Source organism: Myotis lucifugus, unplaced genomic scaffold, assembly GCF_000147115.1.
Source record: "Myotis lucifugus unplaced genomic scaffold, Myoluc2.0 scaffold_2061, whole genome shotgun sequence".
NCBI lineage: Eukaryota > Metazoa > Chordata > Mammalia > Chiroptera > Vespertilionidae > Myotis > Myotis lucifugus.
Window position 1 is genome coordinate 1,602 of NW_005873109.1, and position 10,673 is coordinate 12,274.

The following is a 10,673-nucleotide window of genomic DNA, read 5'->3' on the forward strand; positions in this document are numbered from 1 at the left end:
CCGCTTTGCGTGCTGTCCTATCCCATGTGCCTATAGCAGGGACCGGGATGCATTGGCAGTCCGTACATACTCCCAAATGCGTGCAGGGTCACTCCTTTTTCTCACCGGAACCATGTGTCTCACGGTAGCCACGCTGGGGGATGTGTCCTGCCCACCACTGTTTCTGTTCTGTTGTGTTGTTGGAAGTTTCTTAGCAAGACTTGACAGCATTTCTCCCCAACTTCTCCCCACAGCGTCACTGCCTTTGGTCATTAAGCTTCAATTTGCCATCAGAAGCTGTTCAGTTGTCCTGTTAACCATTCTCCACATCTAGGCAAGAGGGTAGTGAAAGCAGCAGTGGCTTTGATGTTGATGGGTTGTCTGTTCTGCTGCCCCTGGAGGAAAAGTCAGGTGAGGTCTAAGGATCTGAGATGCATAAAAATGTTTCATATCCAGAACTGCAATACTGTATCTGCTGCTTCTCAGTTCTGGTCTGTTTGTTTATATGAGTCGTAACTTACTGCTACTTCTGTTAAACACCGAAAATCTTTCTTCACTGATTTCTGTACTAAGTTCATGTTCTTCTTTCTTTATCCCCTGAGATTATCTTGTATTTATCATTTTTTATATGTGTAGTGGCTCCTTAAAGACATTTACACACATTTTGAACATGCCATTTAAAAAATTGTCTTTTCGAATAACCAATGGACACAAGACACTGGGGGGTAGGGCAGGCCGGGGGAAGGGCAAGGGGGAAAAAAAAGGAGACATATGTATTACTTTTTGTAATACTTTAAGCAATAAAAAAAAAAAACAACCCCCCCCAAAAACAAAACCTCAGTGACTGCAGGGATTATACCCAGGTCCCCAGCACCTAGCAGTGTCAATAAATGAAGGCAGCCCACTCTCTACAAGTAAAGCTTAAGTATAAGAAAATACAAAATAAATAAATAAGTAAAAAATAAAATAATTGTCTTTTCTCAATGCAAATAACTGACCACATTTCAAATAGCTTCACTACTGTCTGAGCTTAGATTGTAGTCTTACAAATATAAATGGATGTCACAGTAACTGAGATGAGAAAGTAGCTGGTTATAAAATAAAACATAATTGAAAACTAGGAGTGATGAATAATTTGACTAGTAAAAGAAAATAATAGGTGTTCTAAACAGAAGAAGATTTGTTCATCTATAATTCTATGAATAACTTCCGTTTTGGAGCATAGAAAGGGTGTTTTTCCCTTGTTAATTTCTTTTTAAAATTGAGATATAATTGACATAGCATTGTATTGTTTTAGGTGTACAACATAATGATTTGATATAGATATACTAGAAGCCCAATGCATGAAATTTGTGCAAGGGGCTTGGCCCCGCCGCTGCAGTGGCCGCCTCTGCCTTGACACCCGCCCCCACCACCCCGCCTCTGCCTTGGCCCTGCTGCGGCAACTTCGTCCAGAAGGACGTCCGATCTAATTAGGATATTACACTTTCATTATTATAGATATATATAGGGCAAAAGTTATTACCCCACCAAGTCCTGCTAACACCCATTTCTACCCATTGTTACAAGGTTTTTCCTTGTGATCACCTATTATTTCCTTGTGAACTTTTAGGATCTGTTCTAGCAACTTTCAGATGTGACAGTATTGTTAGCTGTAGTCACCATGCTGTGCGTCACATCCCCAGGTGTATGTGTCTTATAACTAGAAGCCTGTACTTTTCACCTATTTCCCCCACCCTGGCAGCCATCAGCCTCTTCTCTGTACCTATCTGAGTTTGTCTGTTTGTTTGATGCCACATGTAAGTGACAGAGATTACCCTTTATTATTTTTCAAATGACTTAGACTTCTTTGCAGTTCACATATTCAATTCAGAGATTTTCAACTTAGTGCTCTCCCTTTTTCATAAAAATCCTATCCTTGATTCACACCAGTAGCTCAGTGTTTCTCAGTTGAGCCTGCGGGTTACCTGCACCAGAATCCCTAGGGACCTTTATTAATCGTACAGATTCTTTGTGCTGGAGGAGCTTCCTGAGTATTCTAACATGCACTAAAGTTTCTTTTAGCCAGTGAACCCCTCCAACTCTATGCTAGTCCCCCTTGCCTTTGCTGAACTCCGTTTGCAGCCGGGGTCTTTAAGTGTTGCCCGTAGCAGCATTCTGCACGCCCAGGGGACTTGCTGCGGCAGGGCGGGACCCTTTCTGTTTCCCACTGTATTGCTTCTGGTCTTTGCCTCCGTAAATGTCGGTTCCCTTCTCTTTTCCTTCTCCAGCACCAGCACACTTCTAGATGAAGATCCAGAATTGTGTCTGTCCTTAAGTCGTCTTCGTTCCCCTCTTTCTACATATTTCTCCCTGGGAAAGGTCTCCACTTGTCACAACTTCAGGAAGACTCCCAGATGTCTCTCCAGTTCTCCCTTACCTTATGAGTTGAATGTCTACTACTTATTTCTAATTGCACATCCCACCATCACTTCAAACTCAACATCTAAAACTAAATGGATTGCTTCTACCCCAATCAAGTTCTTTTTCTCTCACTTTGATTATGGAATAATAGTGATTTGTTTTAATTGCAGGCTCTTCAGCAAAAGCCCTTGTCAGTTTAAAAGGTAAGGGTCCCACCCTGGTTCTCTAGGTATGGCATAAGCTAGAGATTTAATTCATTGAATGAATGTGGGTTAGTGTTTCTCTCTTCTGAGTTATGATTCATTATAGCTTTTCAGTACTGGTTTTCACTGGTGACAATTTTACATTCATATGCTGTTACAAATTGGTCCTTGGATGTTAGAAATTACTAAGAATTTTTCCCCCTAGAATTACTGATTAAAGAACTTCCTTATTAGATGTAAAACATTTATTTTTTTAAACATTCATTAAACAATTATGCTAAGCTGTATTTTTGCATAATAGCTTATTTTTTAAGAATCTTGCCTTTAAGTAATAATGCAAATCTCGTAAAAATAAAAGAACAATAATAACTTCCTTTTCTGAGAAAAAAGATAAATGTTCCTTGGTCTTGCTATTTCTTTCTGTAAGTAGTACATTAGACCAACCCTCTTAATATAACTCATTTTGAAATTTTACCTTTTGAGCAAGATTCTACTGGGTAAGTACATTTGGAACTAAGCTAGATATTCTAAGCCTCATTAGTACTTTTAATTTTTAAAACTACTGTGTTGTGCTTTGAGTTGGTGATTTACTAAGTTAAATCCTCTGGCTTGAGAACACTTATCTTCCAGAGTTACCCTAATTTATTTGCCTACCAAGATCAACCCCATCCTACCTTTTTTCTTTTGTACTTATTAAAAAAGTATTTCATTATTATGAAATACTTTATACTTATTAAAAGTATTTCATATTCTTCCTCAATAGTAAAATCACTTTTCTTTTAAAAATACATATATCCGTGTATATTATATGTATGTATGATACACATGATAAAATTTCTTATAGAAAAAAATTAGAAAATGCTGATGAGCAGCTAGAAGGAAATGAAGCTAACTGCGTTTGGTATACCCATCCCAGGGTTCTATGTTTCTCTCTGTATAAAGATATCCTTTTTATAAAAGTTAAACTCACCCTTCTTTTCATAGTATGCCTAATTAGCCACTTGATTGAATCTCTTCTGGTTGCATACAACTCAAGACACTTCTTAGAATTAAAGAAAACAGAAACACCACACATTTCCTTTTTTGAATATCAAGGGTTCATATTCTGAAGTAGAAAACATTTAGAAATATGCTCTAAATTCAAGGTTAGAAGAACTTTTTTTCATTGCCTGCTTTCGATTAGATTGCATTTATGAGAGAGTTCTTGGAAAATTAGAATAGAGGAATTACTAAAAACCAAGAAGAAAGAAGCCACACATGTTTTAATAAGAAAATTTAATATTTTCAGGATGCATTGCCTTGCCTTGCCAAGTTACTTAGAGTTTGACCAAAACAACAACAACAGAAAAACACACAGAAGAGACCTTTCATTTGAAATAAACTAAAGTTATTATGATCAGTATATTTTTTTTATCTTGGTAAATACTTCAGATATATTGCTATTATTAAAAAGGCAATGTTCATAGTATGAAATCCTTTGAGCTAAACTTAAATCTTATTAGTAATAATTATTTATTACAGAGGGAAGCTTATCTAACACATGGAATGAAAAGTTCAGTTCTTTACAAAAAACACCTGTTTGGAAAGGCAGGAATACAGGCTCTGCTGTGGAAATGGTAAGGAATTAGTTTTTAGAATATGATAGCTAATTTGTTTGTATTATTGTCATGTGCAAGTTCTTATAGCACAGTAAAAATTTTCCAAGGTTTTCCCCCACCTTTAAGCATTTGAGGTTTTTTTTTAATTGATTGATTTGAAAGAGAGAAACATCAATTTGTTGTTCCACTAATTTATGCATTCGTTAGTTGCTGCTTGTATGTGTCCTAACGGGGGAATCGGACCCGCAACCTTAGCATATCAGGGAGGCGCTCTAACCAACTGAACTACCCACCAGGGCAAGCATTTGAGTCTTAAGTGCCATTGAACGGTACATAATCTGTAGTCTGTGATAATCTGGTCATTGTTAAGCATTTGTTAAGTAATTGTAGTTTTTTTTTTTTATATAGGCAAAAACAAAAAAACTCCAACAACCCAAACTCGTACTTTTATTAGATAGTAAAATTTGCATGGCTCTGGTCCCTACAAAAAGATATATAAATAAGTGGTAAAATAGTAAAATCTTGTGTAGTTCAAGGGTAACTGCATTTAGGGGTGGGAAGTAGAGGTGAGCGTATAGTTGGCAGGACTAATGATCTGGGGGACCTCTGCTCCTCCCCTGCCCAGGAGGTTAGGGGTCAGTCCTGAAACAAGCCTGGAGCTGGGATACACAGCAGTGGTCACTGTACCTGGACAGCCGACCACAGTGAATGTGCAGGACTTTACACTCCCGTCAGTTCTGTCACCATCATTCTCTTCCTTCTCTTGGGAGGAAGCAGGGGAGAAGGGCTTCCAGTCAGGGCTATGGAGTGTTGAGACTCTCAGTGGATTTAATTTCAAGGATCCTAACCTCTAACCTTGACGCGATTGGATGCTGCCCACATGTTGCTAGCTCTCTGTACCTCCCTCCCTTCTAAATAGGCATGAAGCTCTGTCTTGAATAGTGGAAGAAGGATTTGAAAAAGGATGCAGGTACTATGGGATATTATTTCTGTTGTTCGTTTAATGAGACCTCTGAACCTAGAATGGACTGTAAAATTTTTCATATTATAGACCCTTGAGTATATGATGTACTTTGGGCACTTAAGTTTTTTTTAGTCCTACAGGCATTTATCAGGTATCTGTTATAGGTATCTCATATTTTTGTTTATAAATGGAAATTCAGTTAACAATTTTTTTTCCAGTTAACAATTTTTGACCTCAGATCTAGTATATTATATACATTTAGATTTAGAGTCTAGAGCAGGGATGGGCAAACTTTTTGACTCGAGGGCCACAATGGGTTCTTAAACTGGACCGGAGAGCCGGAACAAAAGCATGGATGGAGTGTTTGTGTGAACTAATATAAATTCAAAGTAAACATCATTACATAAAAGGGTACAGTCTTTTTTTTTTTTTTAGTTTTATTCATTTCAAATGGGCCGGATCCGGCCCGCGGGCCGTAGTTTGCCCACGGCTGGTCTAGAGTGACCTAGTAACTTTGCCCTAGCCCAGCCCTATACAACAGACATATGTGATACACCCAGCTGGCATTAACCCAGACACCAACATAATACGAACTGGAATTTCCAGAATTTATTTTCCTGTCTTCATTCAAAGCTGTTTGATTTGGGTTCCAGTTTTAATCATCAGCTAGGTGTTCTATTTGTAAACATTTTGCATAAATATGTATCTTACTACTTTCTAAATCTGGGATCACTTGTACTTTGTATTACCTATACTTCATCCTTCTGTACTGCTTGCTAATAATCTAGAGTTAGCTGTACTTTCCTATATAGAATTATATTTTGGAACAAAAATGGGAAGTGTTCAGTCTTTTCATGAAATAAAATAATTTATATCAGCCTTTCAGAAATTCAAAACGAAGTCGATTCTTTTCTGATGAAGATGACAGACAAATAAATACAAGATCACCTAAAAGAAACCAGAGGTTGCAATGGTTCCACAGGTATGTGTGTGCTAAAATTTTGTTTCATGTGATAGGAAGTGAGCAACTGAGTAGCTTATATTTATTGTTACATTTTGAGTAACAAGTTCTTTTCTTTAAATCAGTGCTCCACCTTAGCTTCTATTGTAGTTACCTAGAAAATGCTATTATTTTATTGATGGACTTGAAACCAGAGTAGAAAGCCAGTCCTCAGTCTTACAAATACACTTTCTTATAAGAATGGAGATAGTGGACATTAAGCAAATGGGTTTGGCAATATGGAATCAGTTTGGCATGGAGATGAGCTGCCTCCTGCAGCCCACCCCCCCCCCCCCCCACTGGGGAGCGAGCCCACAACCCGGGCATGTGCCCTTTCAGTCCATAGGCCGATGCTTTATCCACTGAGCCAAACCGGCTGGGGCTGGCATCTTTTAAAAAGTCATGGTGGAAATGTAAGAATCAAAGCAATGAATGAAAATTGGATAAGGAAATATTAACTTCAAGAATAATGTGGTCCAAGGTGGTTTGGCTCAGTGGATGGAGCGTCCCAGGATCGATTCCAGTCAAGGGCACATGTCTGGTTGTGGGCTTGATCCCCAATAGGGGGTGTGCAGGAGGCAGCCAACCCATGATTCTCTCTCATTATTGATGCTTCTATCTCTCTCTCCCTCTCCCTTCCTCTCTGAAATCAATCCTATATAATAAAGAGGTAATATGCAAATTGACCATCACACCCTCGCACAAGATGGCCACCCTCATGTGGTCACAAGATGGCCAACAGGGGAGGGCAGTTGTGGGTGATCAGCAAGGGAGGGCAGTTAGAGGCGACCAGGCCGACAGGTTAGGGGGGGACCAGGTCTGCAGGGGAGGGCAGTTAGGGGTGACCAGGCCGGCATGGGAGGGCAGTTGGGGGTGATCGGGCTGGCAGGGGATGGTAGTTGGGGGTGATTGGGCCGGCAGGGGAGGACAGTTGGGGGCAATTGGGCTGGCAGGGGAGCAGTTAGTCATCGATCAGGCTGGCAGGGGTGTGGTTAGGGGGTAATCAGGCTGGCAGGCAGAAGTGGTTAGGGGCAATCAGGCAGGCAGGCAGACGAGTGGTTGGGAGCCAGCAGTCCTGGATTGTGAGAGGGTGCAGGTTGGGTTGAGCCCCGCCCCCCCCCCCCCCCCCCGCCAGTGCATGAATTTTGTACACCGGGCATCTAGTAAAAATATATATTAAAAAAAGAATAATGTGATTTTTTTTCTCTATCAAATTTTTATTTTTTGAAAGTCATTCCCTACTTCCCTGTCATTTTTGTTTGTTTTGTTAATCCTCACCCAAGGATTTTTGCCATTGATTTTAGATAAGGTGGAAGGTAGGGAGGGAAGAAGAATGGGAGGAGGGGAGAGAGGGAGAGGGAGAGGGAGAGAAAAAGAGAAACATCAATGTGAGAGAGTTGGTTGCCTCCTGCACGAGCCCCTACTGGGTGGGTGTCAAACCTGCCACCCAGGTATGTGCCCTTGACTGGGAATGGAACCACTGAAGGAACAGCACCGGCCAGGGCTCATTTCCTCCGAGTGCTGGAGACTTCGTGTGGTGGGTCATAGCAGAGGCGATTTCCTCAGCCAGGGATTGGGCATCAGAGGGATTAAAGGAGTGACCAGCAACATGCCCATAAGCACATAAAACGCCTTCCATGCCTTCATGATCATCTCAAACAGTACAAATGCTTATGTTCTGTAAAATGGACAAAAAGATATTTTGAAAAATTTTAATAACAAATGTACATAAGCATCTAAACTTCAGTTTAAAAAATGGAAATAATACAAAATGTGCATAGTTGGACTTGGTAGGTGTTGGATACAAGGTTGAATGAATATAAGAAATAGTTAAATAACTTTTTCCTGTATTGACTTAGGAGAGGTGTGTTAGGATAATTTGAGTAACAACTCTCTAAAGTGGATTGTTTTAAAACTTCTTTTCTTCCTCTAGCTGTTTCTTAGGAAAATTTCCAAGCATTCAGAAAACTTTAGTCTCTGTGACTAGAAAGCCATCCTGCCCAACTCATCCACTGCCTTGCTCTGCAGACACATCGTCCTTCTAGGACTATCTTACAGTCCTTTGTGCTTCTGAGATGAGACTTCTGAGATTGTCGTTTCTAGCCTAACGTGCCTAGTTCTTTCAAGTTGTATTTACATGACATGGCTTGTTCCCTTATCCTCCTACTCAGCCTCCAAATACTTATATTCTGTCTGTGTGTTTTTTGTTGTTGTTGTTAATCCTCATTTGAGGATAGGTTTTCCATTGATTTTTAGGAGAGTGGAAGGAAGGAGGGAGGAGAAGAGGAGAGAGAGAGAAAAGCATTGATGTGAGAGAGCCACTTCAAGTGGTTGCCTCCCACACACACCCCAACCAGGGCGGGCAACACGCAACCTAGGGACCTGCCCTGGGCCAGAGAGCCCTCGACCCTTGGGTTCTCTGGCCGACGCTCTAACCACGGAGCACACTGGCTGGGGCATCTCCCTTTATTTGTTTTATAAATTTACCTTTATTATTGAAAGTATTACAGATGCCCCCCCATTGCCCCTCGCCTCCCACTCCTACCCCTCCCCGCATATGTATTATGTTGATTTGCTCTTGAGCAGTCCTGATGAGATAGGTTACTATTATATTATCTCCTATTTTTCAGGTGAGAAGACAGACACAAGTGTCTTGCTCAGGGCCACAAACCTAGGAAGTGAAGGCTGCTACTAAAGTGGCAGACATCCTGTCTCCAGAGCCCTGCTTTTTTATGTGTTAGCAGTTTTATTGAGATATAATTCATGTATCATCCAACTCACCTATTTAAAGGGACACGTCAGTGGTTTTAATGTAGGCACAATTGAGCAAGCAGCACAACCAGTTTTAGAACGTTCTCATCACCCCGCAAAGAAACCCCGTGCCCTGTACAGTCACTTCATTTTCCATGTGCTGAATGAAAGAGGTGTGATGGCTACAAGGGTATTAGCATTGAAACTTTAGAAGGTAGTGCCAACAAAGTCAATTCATAAAAGTTGGAATAATTTCTATTTCCACTAATAGTTTGAATATATTTCCCCATACTCAACAAGGGATCTCTACTATAGTTTTACTATATCCAATGAGCCATTTAAAAATCTGGGTCAGTAATTCAAAGGAAAGAAAAGTAACACTTTTTCTGATAATAATAATTTATAGTAAATTGGTTATTATTTATGCTTAACAACTCCCAACATACAGAGAGAGATAGAAACATCAGTGATGAGAGAGAATCATTGATCGGCTGCCTCCTGCACACCCCACACTGGGGATTGAGCTTGTAACCTGGGCATGTGCCCTGACTGGGAATCGAACTGGTGATCTCTGGGTTGATGCTCAACTGCTGAGCACACCTGGCTGGGCAGTTATTTTCTTATTAGTTTGTAAGAATTTTGTATATATTAAGAATATTAGCCTTTGGGCTGTTTATATTGGCTATACTTTTCTTCAGAGTTTGTAGGTTTTTATTTTTTAGTTTGTTTTTTTACTTTGTATTTTTCACCATGCAGGATTGAATAAAAATTTTAAGAGTCAAATATAACTATCTTTCCTTTTTATGATTTACTGAGTTTATGCTCAGAAAGACCTTCTTCTCTAGTCTAAAATTTATAGTTCTAGAATTCTCTCAAATTTCTTTTTTTTAAAATCTTTATTGTTGAAAGTATTACATATGCCCCCTTTTCTTCCCCCTTTAACCCCTTCTAGCCTGCCCCATCTCTCATATTTCTTATATCATTTCATTTTTTAAATATTTAAATATTCGGTCCATCTGGAATTTATTTTGGAATAAGGAATGAGGTAAGACTGCAACCTGATTCCGTCCCCCCGCCCCCGCCCCCCCCCAAAGGGCTACTTGTCCTGGTCACATTTACTGCGTAATCCATCATTTATACATTGATTTAATATGCTGCCTGCAGTACAATGCAAACTTCTGTATATATTTGGGATTATTTCTAGGCTTTCTCTCTTTTGTCTACTATGTCTCTATGTGCTAGTGTCAAGTTGTTTTAATATTGCTTTATATTTTGGTTAAATGTCTATAGACATTCTTTCTTACTCTTTTTTTAGATTTTCCTAAATATTCTTGTACATTTTTTTCTATGTAAACTTTGGATTCAACCTGACTAGGAAAAAAATCTTGATGGCAGTTTTGTTGGTATTACACTAACATTATAAATGTATGGGTTTGACACGTTACATTGAGACTGCCTACCCATGAACTGGTTGTAGTTCCACCTATTTAAAAGCCTTGATGTCCCTGGTAGACTTTAACATTTTTTTCATGTCAGTTTTGCACATTTCTTTTTTTTTTTTAATATATTTTATTGATTTTTTACAGAGAGGAAGAGAAAGGGATAGAGAGCTAGAAACATCGATGAGAGAGAAACATCGATCAGCTGCCTCCTGCACGCCTCCTACTGGGGATGTGCCCGCAACCAAGGTACATGCCCTTGGCCGGAATCGAACCTGGGACCCTTTAGTCCGCAGGCCGACGATCTATCCACTGAGCCAAACCGGTTAGGCAGTC

The 10,673-nt window shown here is 39.8% G+C and overlaps 1 protein-coding gene across 1 annotated transcript in view; it reads left to right on the plus strand.

The window, feature by feature from the left end:
• Positions 1-296: 296 nt before the first annotated feature.
• Positions 297-10,673, plus strand: part of LOC102419910 (protein lin-9 homolog) — a gene marked incomplete at both ends in the record, with an annotated part of 27,418 nt that continues 17,041 nt past the window's right edge. The window contains 5 exon segments of the mRNA XM_014450345.1: positions 297-390; positions 2,553-2,585; positions 4,107-4,201; positions 6,026-6,110; positions 6,113-6,129. Coding sequence (XP_014305831.1) covers positions 297-390; positions 2,553-2,585; positions 4,107-4,201; positions 6,026-6,110; positions 6,113-6,129 — 324 coding nt within the window.